Source organism: Lactuca virosa, chromosome 6 (assembly GCF_052849685.1).
Source record: "Lactuca virosa cultivar CGN04683 chromosome 6, Lactuca_virosa_CGN04683_v6, whole genome shotgun sequence".
Taxonomy (NCBI): Eukaryota; Viridiplantae; Streptophyta; class Magnoliopsida; order Asterales; family Asteraceae; genus Lactuca; species Lactuca virosa.
In genome coordinates, this window is record NC_136431.1 from 222,306,870 (window position 1) to 222,321,187 (window position 14,318).

General features: G+C 36.2%; 1 protein-coding gene and 1 pseudogene across 1 annotated transcript; one reads left to right on the forward strand and one right to left on the reverse strand.

Moving 5' to 3' along the window:
• LOC145122328 (uncharacterized) overlaps nt 1-4,405 on the forward strand; it is a 7,822-nt pseudogene extending 3,417 nt beyond the window's left edge.
• Nucleotides 4,406-4,716: 311 nt separating this feature from the next.
• LOC145122329 (uncharacterized) lies at nt 4,717-5,721 on the reverse strand. Its single transcript, XM_079057943.1, has one exon. It carries the CDS (start codon nt 5,719-5,721, stop codon nt 4,717-4,719), a length of 1,005 nt encoding a protein of 334 aa, XP_078914069.1.
• Nucleotides 5,722-14,318: the final 8,597 nt, after the last annotated feature.

Below are 14,318 nucleotides of genomic sequence, written 5' to 3' on the forward strand. Positions count from 1 at the left end.
TGCTCAACTCCTCATAGGTTTACAATGACATGGCTCAAATCGGTTATGAAAAGGCTGAAAAGGCTTATATGGATTAAGGGGTGAGGAAGTGTATCTCCATTTTCTTTACTTTTTCAGCCTCTTTTTTCGCTTTTTTTTCCAAATTAAAATTTTGCTAGAAAATTTATATCTTTTTGTTTTTTTATTACAGTTTCGATACTGACCAGAGTAATGTATCACTCTATATGACAACAATTGGATCCCATTCACATTTAGTAAAAATACCATCCATAAAGGTTTATTCATATCTAGCTACATTCTTTTGTTTCCATTTAATGGTTTCTATTGTTTAATGCACATCTGATTCTATGGTTCAATACACATCCCTTGAAGGATTCCAATAAAGATAATCACAGCTTGCAATAGGCTCTTGAAATCCATCTTTAACAAATTTGATCAAATCAACACCTCAATAAAAAAAACATCTTCCGAACATTACACACTAACATGTGTGCTTTAAATCTACAGTAACATTTATACCATTACATAAAGTAGTTTTAAATTAATTGGAATGATTGCTTTTGGTTCAATACACATCCCATTTGTTCCATAGTTATTTTGTGAGGAGTGTGGCCTGAATAGTAGCATAGATGAACCAGGTGTCATGCCTTTTTGCAATCATTGTGTAATCTCCTTTAATATCCTCCTGAGATTTGTCAATGTGATGATTTTACTGTCAAAAAATGACCATTAATCATGTATATTATAATATATGAAGAAGTTTGTATTATATTTTAAAATTTTGAAATGAATGAAGACTCAAAAAATAAGTTTGTAGCTTCAAATGATTTCATATTAAGATCCTGTCAAATAAATAGTAAATTTGCAAAAAAAATATCAATATTATTTTTTTTTTACCCGTGATTTCCACGGGTTGTAACCTAGTATATATATATATATATATATATATATATATATATATATATATATATATATATATATATATATATATATATATATATATATATATATATATATATATATATATATATATATATTCAAAATTTGTAGTGAACAATAATTCTTATTAAAGGTGTATACAATATTCCTCAAGATTTAATTACATGTACCGGTAATAAATATGGAAATTAATTAGGGAAAATGACATATACGTCCTATTATGTTTCTAGGGTTTACCCATTTAGCCACTTAACTTATTTTGTGGTTTTATAAGGAAACGAAGTAGTGAGCAACCTGTCTTTTTAGTCACCTTCACCTATTATAGCAGGTTTCAATGCCACATCAACAAAGTTTGCCCCATCAGCCATGCCATGTCATCGATTACCATTACCTCACCCCTACCCAATACCCTTCTACTCTTCCCTACAAGAACTTCACCGGTGACCATCTCCGATCACCATTTCCGGTTCGAACCACCTGTTTAGATACTTTTTCTATTTCTATTGAATTTCACTATTGTCCATATGTATACTTTTCCTTCTTGGCGGTGGCGTTTCCCCTAAAATTGCTTGCCACCTCTGGATCCCCTTTTCTCGCCAGCTCTCATTCATTGTGGCTGAGTCACCTTCTCCGATTCTCTCTTTATGGCACGCATCTTACACCTGGGGACTGTCTCACCTGCCTACGTTTATAAATTTCAAGGTCTTGTTGTTTTCTGGTTCGATTATCAGTGCATCGTTCCGTATTTATTCACGATTATAGTTAAGGATTATCATCTTCTTGCAACCTTCTTATATTGCAGCTCCTTATTGACCAATTAGAAGGCTTCCTCTGTCATAGCTTCAATCATACTGCATCGCCTCAGTTATTGCCACCTCAAGCTGAGTCATGCTCTCTTTTCTTATGTCTTGTATCTTTGACGACACCTCCTGCGAGCTCGAAGAGAGAAGTAACTGTGTATCCCCCGATATGAAAGATTTAACCATGGTTAATGGGAACTGGTGCTTTCGAGCATGTTGTTGGTGTTTGAATCGAAGACTTTGAGTTCGCCAGGGTGGCTACCAGCGGCAATTTGGGAGGAGTCGCCGAGGAAAGTGATGCAGGTGAGTAACATGTCGGTGTCGTCTCTACATGTCCGCCATGGCCGGAATCTACTGTACATGAACTGGCGGTCGCGGCGGCTGCCATGGATGCCGCCATACATGTTTCTGAACTCACGGGTGTTGACGCGGGCGGTGATGTTTGATGGCACGTCGAGGTTGCGTTTTGATTCGGGATAGACGTGTGGGTAGAGGAAAGAGAGCGGGGGTAGGGTGGTGATCGGAGCTGGAATCTCGTGGTTGTGTGCGTTATTATCATCTAAATCTCATTGATTCGTTATTAAACCCCTTGATTCTTGCGATTTTCTCTTCTTCAAATTATCCTTTGATTTTCATTATAACCAGCTCATGGAATTAGCATGCAGATGAAAATGGGATAGAGAGGATAAAAATTATTGTCTTTTCAATGGTGAAATCTATTGAATTTATTATAAAAGAATACGTATGGACAATGGTGAAATTTATTGTAAACGAATGAAATTCAATAGAAATGGAAAAAGTATTTATTAGATGTTAGTGTTTGGGTAAACTGTTGGAGAGGAAGGTTGAGAGGAAGAAGACGATGGTGGATGCCTGGTAGATTGTGTTCGAGAGAGAGAGAGAGAGAGAGAGAGAGAGAGAGAGAGAGATGTGGGTCCAAGGGTAGGAAAAGTTAAAAGTCAACGTGAGAAAATTGGTCAACCAATGTCAATATGGCAAAGGGTAACCGGATGACCCATTCACTTTGGTCAAAAGGACGTAATCGACACGACAAAAACGACTTCGTTCCCTCATAAAGCCAAGAAAATAGTTTAGGGACTCCACGAATAAACCCTAGAAAGTTGGTAGGGCAAATATGTCATTTTCCCAATTAATTATGCAAGTTGTTGGACACCTAATTGAAGGCATAAGGATTTATTGGGCCCAGTTGTCATGGCCTGCCCAACTATAAGGCTTGGCCTAGAGCAGATAGCTCAGAGTCTATGCCCCCTCATCTATATAAGATACAATATCCAGTCTTTTATGAGGCATGATACATTTAAATCCCCAAATGGTTGTTGTTGTTGTTACATCTTTGTGACTTTGTCATCATGGTGATTGGGTATAAGGATTGAACCAGATTTATCTATTGCGACCTGATCCCTATTCCCTTGCCATGACTCATGAATCCCAACATAAGATCCAAATACACAATTTCATAATGGTACAAAATTTAACAATAACAAACAAAAAATACAATGCTTATTAATTAGTTATTAAAAAAAATATTTGTTATGTTACCACATAATCAATCTCTTTCGGTAAAAATATTGACCATGTCATGACTTCAACGTGACAAGCTATAATTTACGTTTTACAAAAATGAGAGCGTTGAAATTTACTTAAGAAAAGGTTGACTTATATTTTTGACATTTTCCTTGTATCAGAATATTGTTGGTTTTGTGGGCTATACTTGACATATCATATTTGTATCAGTTTATTTAAGCAAACGGTTTTTAGACAAAATATATACGCAACCATAATTTCCTTTAAGAAGAATGTATATGCAACACTCTAACCAATGCCTCATTATGTGTTATTGATCATATGTTTGTCAATGTAATGGTTTTATTTTATTATTAATCTATGCTACAATTTTTTATTTTTTTTTTACAAATTAACACAATTATGTTTCGTATACATAAGGATGTGTCGTTTTTCTTGTATCATTTTATACAAACAATACAACATATACAAAAACTAAGATTATATTTAACGAACTAGCTGAAAAACTAACTAATAGTTGAAAAAAACTATTAACTGATATGTGAAAATCTAATTGGCAGTTGATAAGCTTGTTGGATAAAAAAAATGTTAAAACTAACTCGAATATGTAAAATAATATAAAATAACACATACAAAATTGAATTTTTTTATAATCAATAAAAGATAAACTAATAAGCTAATTTTTAATTTACCAGAAAAACTCAAAAAAATAAACTAAACTATCAGCTAATTATAACATGTTAAACTAGTTAATAGGATAAGTATTACATAATTTTGTTTTAAAAAAACTTAATTACATATTTCTTCTTGAAACTATCAATTATCCAAGTTTTTTTTTTTTTAAATAAAAGAAAAATTAAAAAAAAAGGATAAAACTTCCTTAAATAACTAGGTAAATAAAAAAAATTAAAAAAAAAGGATAAAACTTCCTTAAATAACTAGGTACTTTATCCCATCTCTATTCTAGACAAATAAATAAAACTTAACTAACAAAATACAGCGAAAGGAAATTGATCGAGAATAACGATGTCGTTTTGGCTAAAAAAGAAGTCAATTGTCAACAAAAAGGGCGGTTGGTTTTTGTGGAGAAGCTCCATTCATACGTCGCCATTCTGAATTAATGGAGTGGTTTATTTTGGCTATTTTGGCTATATCGATAATGATGCTTAACCAAACCGAACGAAAAGTGATTCTAAATAAGTCTAATTCATCTAACCACCGTATTTTTCTTTTATTATACCCAAAGTTGTTACAGTAACTACTTACAATAGATGAAAATCTGTATATCAAATTGTTGAATCATATTAATATACAATATGACACGTGTCTAGCTAGATCACAAAGGAGCATTAGCAACCAAAGCCCGAAGATAAATCCGTTGCTAATATCTGTAATTCGTCGCTAATGACGGATTTTCTGGATTGAACTGAGCTCAAACCTCATATTGTTCTAATTGAACCTCTTTTCCGCTTAAAGGCTCATACTCACCAAGATAACTTTCAAGATGGTTAGACAGATCTCCTTTATCGATGTTTTCATTATGATACGATTTGCAAACCAGATAAAGTATCGTTTGTATGACGAGCCCGAAGAGAAAGAATGTTAAAAGCAATAGGAAACACAAGACTCCGAACCCTACCCTTTTCCATGCCTCCATGTGCAACGAGTTTCCGTGAACAACGAATATTTCAAATAAGATCTTTATAAGTATGAAGGACATATTCAACAGAAAGAAGATGGAAATCGCAACACCTCGGTTTCCCTTGATAAGATCCTTGCTTTTCTTCATAGCTTTAAGCCCATACGAGCTTTCAAGAACTGAGACAACACTCGCTAGTTGCCAGATCACAGTCATGTAGACAAACCCCATCACGTAAATGATCAATACGATGTACAGGAGGACCATCCCGAATGCGTTGTAAGGAAAGATTACCATACAGATGACCATCACCACTACTGCGATGAAGTTGTAAACGAAGAAAGCAGCAAACATGCATAGAAATGTAACCATGAGCCTTTTCCAGACTTTTGGGACGACGCACATGACTTTCTTGAAGGTCAAGTCACGGCCGGTGTAGATGGAGGCGATGGTGTAGACGACGGCGGCGGTGGATAGGAGGGATAAGATGAGGAGGATGGTGAAGTAGGCGACTTGGAAGAGTATTAAAGTGATATATTCAGATGAGAGTGTATCGGAAAGCTTGTTGTACCTTGTGGTGCCTGGACGTGTGACGTCTTGTTCGTATTCGGTGTGTTTGATGTCTCGAGAAAGTAGATTTGAGATCTCGAGATGACCCAAGAAGATGAAGGTTAGAGGGAGGATTAGGGTTAGGGTTATTTGGGCGAAGATCTTTCGCCATGAGTGGATGATCTTGAAGCTTTCTTTGCAGATGCCGAAGAGGCCCAAAAATTGCATTTGTTCCTGTTCTCTATCCATTTCTGCTAAAGATGAAGCGGAAATGGAAAGGGAAAATGATCCATTTGGTATATAAAAGTGTAAATGTATAACGGGGAAGATGGGTTTTGACTTGGACTTTTCTATGATCAAATTACCCTTAGATATTTGGTGTAATTACAAGTTGTGCCATTTCTACATGTGTAGGACCATGTCGCGGAAATGGCATCATGACAACCTTTGTAATGCCTTGTAAGTAACATGGGACACGATGGAATACTTTCGAAAGGTTAATCACAAATTTCTTTATAAGATCATGTAATTACGCACATATGTATACAATATTTAATCATTATTCAATATCATAGTTTTTAAATAGAGTGGCATTTTTATCGTTACAACTTGTTTCAGGATGACTTGGCATCTTAACGTTTTAGTCATCTGGAATGACATAGATATTCTAAGACGTTCAAAACGATCATATTGAATGACCAATTACAACCAAGAAAAAAAAATTACTTTTAAACAGATATTTCCTAATAAACTTCAAGAACTGTCTCAAACAAATAAAAAATGATATACTAATAATAAACCTAACAATTCAAAATTGATTTGGATAAAATCTCTAATCAGTTATATAAATCAACAAAATTAATAATGTTTCCAAAAATCAACAAATATAGAATTACGTATTTTTGATCTCCAAAAAAGACTTCGAATGACCGAAAAACACCTCAAGTCATGATACATTGATGAGTTTTGTTAATCGGCTCGTTTTGCATAAACCATGTAAATTTATCCAATTCTAAGACTGTAAGATCATTTCATTAGATTAGACAATAATTATATCAATATTCGTATTCATTGCTTCTAAATTTGTACCTCCTATGTCATGTCTCTCGTATTCTTCAATTATTTGGGAATAATTTTTTGGTATAGGAAAGTATTTAATTGTTTATAATGTTTAACTATTTCAAAAAAAAAAATGGAGTAAGTTACAATTTATGATGTCAGATTTTATGACGAACATTTTAAAATATTGATTTTATCTTGTAAATAGTGTTATTATCGTATATTTTACCTATGTTTTGCTATAAACTATAGAAATAAAACAACAAATATTAAATAATGGTGTTGACGATGAAGTCGTCTTTTGGATTGGTTCCACAAACGCCTTCTTCGCGTTGATAGGGCCGGGACGTACACGCCAACGACGCAAAGGAAGCTTCACGTTAGACTTCCGAAATCCAAAGTCTTTCTCCCACTATACGTTGACTAGTCAATGCCAACATTAACATTCATTCCCACGTTCAAAAACCAAATCTACATACTTAAAATATTAAACCAATTGTTTCTTTTTCTTTTGATTATCATCTGGATTTTAGATTAAGGGATCTTTTATAAACCACAAATAATATAAAACTAGAGGGGTTACCCGCGCGTTGCGCGGGGCGGAATGTGTTTGTTTTGTGAGACAAATAATGAAGTGCATTGCATAAATTGGTATCCAAATTAAAGTATGTTGCTATTCTGTGTAATTTTCCATCAATCGGATGAATGGAAATGTAATGATAGATCATGCTACCAAAAGAAGTACAATGCTATATTTGAATAGATTTTCAAAAACAATGAAAATACAATCTTATATCCAGGTAGTTTTAAATGAAAGTAGAATGCAATCTACAATAAATACAGAAAGAACATCTTCATACTTACCTCATCCCTCACCTGTCTTCTTCGATTTCATTTCCTTGAATGATCAAATCATGCACCTAACATTAGAATTAAAGTAAAATGTTATATGTTTCAATAACACCATTATAAGGTCTCCAAATTCCAATGGGTAGTTTAAGAATTGAAGAGAAAATGTATTATGGACACTCATTTAAACAATATGGCCCTCGGTATTAACATGAGGGTACAAAAGAATGAAAGCAAACCACAATATGAGCGGAAAAAATAAGTCAAAACCTTAATAGAAACAATATGATTACCATTTTCTTCAAGAAGCGGCAAGTGGAGATGATACCTGTTTCTTCAATGGCTCCAATCTTCCCCTGTTTAAAAAAAAATTAAACCAAAAGGTTGAAACCCTCCTAACTTTTCAATAAACCCTAATTTCTATAGTATAAATTCAGTCTTTCCTGAAATAATGTTATGAAGCCCTAATGGCAGAAACCTTAACAGTATCAGTTCGAAATAATTGGGACCTAAATCTGAAATAAAGAAAGTCCAAAATGCTCCATCATTTTATTTCTGCTGTCTGGACCTGTATTTACAATAAAGTTAACATGTTATTATTATCATAGAAATATCTCCATGGATATGTTGATAAAAGATAATCATGAATTGAATAGAATTAAAATCATTAATGCAATAATGTGTATGTAAGAATAAAACAAATGCAAAGATCTACGTTCCTCTTGTCTGATTACCTGCTCCTCTTTATGAGCTTCATGATTTTTTTTTATCATCATCATCTTTGTTCTTTACCTCCACAACCTCTTTGTTCTCCAATTGATCCAACACCCCTTAATCCTTGTGAAATGTTACGATAACATTCTTATTCTGCCACCTCTCCTGAACCCTACATGAAAAATCAAGGAATGTCATTAAAATTATATAACAAAATAACCTACGCGTGTGTGAAAGTCCATTCCACCAGTAATTGAAGAAACCATAGCAATGCCAATTTTATCCTCCTTAATGCACTGCACCTACATAGAGCTTCGTCAAACAATTCAACCTTTTGATGAAGGAACCATTTTGGTCATCCATACGTGATGTAAAATGAGTTCATTTCCATTTGTTGGTAATAAAAAGGGTATTTTTATTTAATTATACTACAAATCCATAAAGTAGAAAACAAAAAAGAATCAAAAAGTAACAGGCATTTGCAAAGCCTGTAGACCATGTAATTGTTAAAATTTCAACCCTCCAAATTAATAAGAAAACGATAAAGATTGGATTGATTACGAAAAGGTTAATGATTATCTAGTGTTTTTGCTCATCAAATCTTATATTTCGGATACAGTGGGAAAATTGTAAAATATGTAGACATATGCGCCCTTGGAATTGAAAAAGTAGAAGCCTATGTTCTTATGTATGAGAAAAATCAGAAAGGAAGAGAAATAAAAAATGATTAAGGTCAAAAAAAATTAAACATATATTCATTCCGAGTACAACATGCATGATACTTTTCTTCGGTTTTTAATATTTAGATTGAAAATGACTTGAAAATTCATCACTTTGTCTAGAAAAGGCAAAATATACTGGTAAATTTTACCATATAAGTCAAAATTGAGTTCTATTTGTCTATAAAAGTCAGAATTTGCCTTTTGTGTCTATTCCATTAGTAAAAAAAGTAACATATAACATTGAAGTTTGCAGACCAGGTACCTTAAGTTAGTTGCTGTCAACCAACATAGCGAAATACTACCAAAAATTGAAAATTTATCAAAAATAAATGCAAATCGGTTAAATAAACCATAAAAAAGAACAAAAAATGATAAACCAGATCAAATACTGATAAAAAAACCCATACCTTTACCGAAAGTACACAATAGCTTGATTCATACACCTCCATTAAATTCATCTTCCCCAGATCGTGAAAATCGATGATTCTGTTCAGCAGAAAACGAAAACATCATCTAAATTTTTTGAGAAAACTTTTGTTTTCCATGAGAGTTTAATGTATTTCATCACCAAAAAATTCACAATTTGTAGTAATTTGCATCCAAAACCAAAACAAAATGTAATGCCCGTGTTTCTAGGCTAGGCATTAATATTGACATTATAGTCTAGGTTAACCTTTGTAACTCATTTTGAATAAATGAAAAAGGAATTATGTGAATATTATGTGAATTATGTGTTTTATGCTTAATTATTAGGGTTTAATTAATTAAGAATAAAAATGAGCGTCAAAAATTAAATTTTAGATAAAGCCGATATCTATTAAGAAACTTGTAGTGGGCGTGACAAGGATTACGGATATATAAAGAATGCCGAAATCCGAGTTATAACGAAGAAGTTATGACCTGTCGAAGTTTCGCGACAAACCGGCACGGGACCGAATGTCGTAAAAAGTGAGTTTTCGATAAACTACTTTTTGGCCTTAGTAATCTAAACGAAACTCGTAGTGTTCATTAAACCGAGAGTAGGCATAAAAAGAACGCCCAAATCTGACTTTGTATGAGGAAGTTATGATTTTTCGAAGTTTCAGCTTAGCAGTAGACAGCTAAAAACTCGAATTTTAGATCGAGTGATTTCTAGCCGACACGACCTAAACGAGAATCGAAGGTCTCGTCATTAGTAGCACAACGGTAAAAAGTCTGATGAAAACGGACGTCGGATGAAGAAGTTATGAATTTTTAACGGATTTCATGTCCCGGTCTGTTAAAAATAATAATATAAAAATTAAAGTCAAAATTAGCCGACGAAGTCTAAACAGAAGTTGTAGAGCGTAATTTTACCTACGCGTGCATATAAAGAACGTCAAAAACGAAGCTCGTATGCGAAAGTTATGGATTTTAGAAGTTTTTGCACAAAAACCGAGAAAATTCGCATAGTCACGATTTGCCACGTCACCCTCGCTTAGAACGTGCCACGTGTCCGAGATTGGTGAGTCAGGCGAGCCAGGTGTCCGAGCTGCTGAGTCATCCGAGCACCTGATCTGATCCGAGGTGGTCCAATAGCGGTGCGACACGTACCTTCTTGCACGAGACCGAACCCTCGCAGCATGCGACGATGCTTCTACTTCGGACCAGTAGACCTCGGTCCAATCAGGAGAGGACAACAAGCCTTCGCACGCGCAGACCTCGTGCGAGCCATCTCCCTTCGAGCTTCGAATCTGTGACGCGTGGCTCCTTCTCAGCCGTCGGATCAGGACTTCGGACCCCTATAAATAGAAGGGTCCTGCGAGCCTTCTCGGGTACTTTTGGGATTTCACCATCTTTCACCCCTTTCTTCATATTTTCTTCATCTTAACATCCCCCAAAGCCCCGGTATCGATTATAAGCCCCGGAATACGCCACGAAGTGCCCGTGAAGCCCGGAAAATTTATCTTTTCGGTTTCGAAGCCCGACCCTCGCAGAGCCTGGTTTCTGAATAAAACTCCCGGTTTTATTAGAAACGAACGTTTTAGGAAATGAATTGCTGCCCGATTTTAATCAAATCAAGTGAGTGTATAGTCACTTTCATTTTACACATAGATATGAAGTATTTACCTTATAATACGTGCTATGTGTAAATATATTAATTGTTTATTTGAGGTGACTGTTGAGTTGATGTTTTATACAAGTTTTAAACTGTATAAGTATTTTTATCTACAAATATGTTGGGTAGAACATGGGTAGATAGTTGGTGTGTGATGAAATAAAGTGATGAGAGGCCTCGTTGTGATTTGTGATTCAGTCATCTAGCGGAGTTTGGATGACGACCACGGACTTTCTAGACAGTCCAGTGGGAAGCACTAGCAGGCCCGCAACCTGTAGGTGTTAATGAACTTGGGTGTTTATTCGCTATACTCCAATCCCCCTCATGGTTGCCCTTAGGACATGTATGGCTAAGGAAACCCCTTAGCAGTAGTGTCCATCCCGATGATATTCTTTAGGCTGGGTCCCTTGTGAAAAGTGTTTAGGGACGTAAAGTGAGGATAACGGGAACGGGTAATCAGGGTTATTATTGATTGATGAATTTAATAAGTTTATTATTACTGTGGGTTGAAAACCCTATATGCTCACCAGGCTCCCAAGCCTGACCCACTCAGTTTTTTTATGATTACAGGTAGTGGACCCCGAGCATAGTCGGAGGATGACGTGAGATTTTTGGATTATAGGTCAGTAGTTGTAAATAACTGTAGTAAGGCTTATAATGTCTTGTTTATGCTTTTGATCTGTATCGGAACATGACATCCCGAGGTTTTGATATATATATGGAAAATATATACCTTCTTAATGAAGGGTTTTGATAAACTTTTATCATATGTTGTTTGGGGACCAATTCCGCAACATCTTTTGAAAAGATTTCTCTGATTTTATTTTAAAAAGCATAAATTAAATCGGTCTTTTCTGGCCGAGAAATTAGGTGATGTCATAGTTGGTATCAGAGCATTAGCTTAAACGAACTAAGAAATTGTAGGATTTCTAGACTTAAACTTAGAATGCTAAGTGATGATTGTGAGATGAGTGTCTACCATATTTTAGACACGAGCACTAGTTTATTTTAGGAAAGATGCCTAAAATGCCCTTATGTGCTAAATGCTATGTGTTTGCCATGTGTGCCATTATTTGTTCGGATCTATGGTCTGTTGCCGACCGGATCTGGAAACCTTATGTGTGTAGGATTCTAACCGTACGATTACGATATTAGAACTAACATATAAACGTTTCGGAGTGATAAGGGAATTGAAATGTCTAACAAGGATAAAGACCTAAATTCGCCTTATTCGTTATATAGATTGTAATGGCAAGAACTCGTAATGGAGTTGCAAATGCAAACGGAAACAGGGATCAACAGCCTCAACCTCAAGTAGTTGAGCAAGTACCTGTTGTAGGAGCTGCACCTGAGCCAATGACGATGGCTGGGGTACAAGCAATGATGCAGATGATGTTAGATCGCCAGATGGAGGAGACAAGGCGATTACTAAAACAACATAGGGAAGAGACTACGATACCTGTTGAACAGCCCGTATTGAATGAAGGGCAATCAGTAGGAGGGAACTATAGTGGGACTCTTGGTCAAGCCAACCCACCGATAGTTAGACAAAACAACCAGGATGGAGGAGCTGATGGACGCGGATGCAAATATAAATATTTCATGGCATCTAAACCACCATGTCTATCTGGAAGTCCGACACCGGTGGAAGTCATGAACTGGATCTCCGAAATGGAGACGATGTTTGAAAGTTGTGAGTACAGCAACAAACAAAAGACCGCACTTGCAATTCCTCTGTTAAAGTCTGGTGTGTTGAGCTGGTGGAAATTACTAGCTGATTCGATGCCCAAGGGAGAAGCTAGTAAGATGTCTTGGGAAGACTTTGTGCTACAACTGAAACTGCAATACTGTTCTGAGCAGGACCTTCTGGAAATTAATAATGAGTTCCAGAATTTAAAGAAGGGAAAGATGAGCGTTACTGAATACGCTGCTAGTTTTACTAAAAAGATGAAGCTTGTTCCTTACCTAGTTCCAACTGAACTCTCTAAGGTCAACAAGTTTGCACTCGGATTACCAGCGGACTTTGGTCCGATGGTTAAGCAAGTAACCACTTTGAAAGCCGCCATCTGGGCTGCTAAGAATGTGGAGGTTCAGATCAGGGAGAAAGGTCCGGAGAGGGCAGAAGTTGGTGAAAAGAGAAAATTTGAAGGAACTTCAGTTTCCAACAAGAAAAGCAAATTTTCTAAGTCTAAGAAGTTTGGAGGAGGAGGAAGTGAAGTGAAATGGTGTGAGAAGTGCAAGAAAAAGCACTCTGGGAAATGTAGCGAGGGGGTGACTTGCTACAAATGTGGAAAGACTGGGCATTATGCCAACGTGTGTCCATCCGATAAGAGGGTATGTTTTGAGTGCCATGAAGAAGGGCATGTTTTTAAAGACTGTCCAAAGAGGAAGGATGCAGCAAAGCCTAATCTACCACCAAAGCCGAAGGCGAGAGCCTTTCAGATGACCCTTGAAGCTGCAAAAGAAGAAGTCGATGTCGCTTCAGGTACCTTTCTCGTAAACGAATTGCCTGCCCAAAATTTGTTTGATTCTGGAGCCAATTACTCCTTTATATCGCATGAATTTGGTAGAAAACTAGCTTTGCCTGTAGATAGACTAGTTAATGCCTTATTAGTCGAGATTGCTAGTGGCAAGTTTGTACCTGTTAGCCATCGTATGAAAAATATCCTTATTGACTTGGATGGGAATAAGTTCCACGAGGAATTATTGCCTATCGAGTTAAATGGATTCGACATAGTTTTAGGAATGGATTGACTTAGTGCCAATGACACCGAAATATTGTGTAGGAAGAAAATAGTAAAAGTAAACCCGCCAAGGAGAGAGTCGTTTATGGTGTACGGAGACAAACGCAGAGTAAACTCTGGAATCATTTCCCTAATGAAAGCCAGAAAGTGTTTGGCCAAGGGGTGTACATCATATTTAGCGTTCGTGATCGATGCTAAGAAGGAAAAGAAGGAGGTGCAGAATATTCCGGTGGTGTGTGACTATCCGAAAGTCTTTCCCGAAGATCTTCCCGGATTGCCCCCTGATCGAGAAGTTGAGTTTCGTATCGACTTGTTACCAGGAACGACGCCGATAGCCAAAGCACCCTATCGATTAGTGCCAACCGAAATGAAAGAACTTATGACACAACTTCAGGAGTTATTGGACAAAGGTTTCATTCGACCTAGTTCATCACCCAGGGGAGCCCCTGTGTTGTTTGTAAAGAAGAAAGACAGGAGCATGAGAGTGTGCATCGATTACAGAGAGCTGAATAAAGCGACAATAAAGAACAAGTATCCGTTGTCGAGGATCGATGACCTGTTCGACCAGTTGCAAGGTTCGAGCTATTTCTCGAAGATCGATCTTAGGTCAGGATACCATCAACTGAAGGTGAGGGAGCAGGATATCGAAAAGACTGCGTTCACAACAAGATATGGACACTA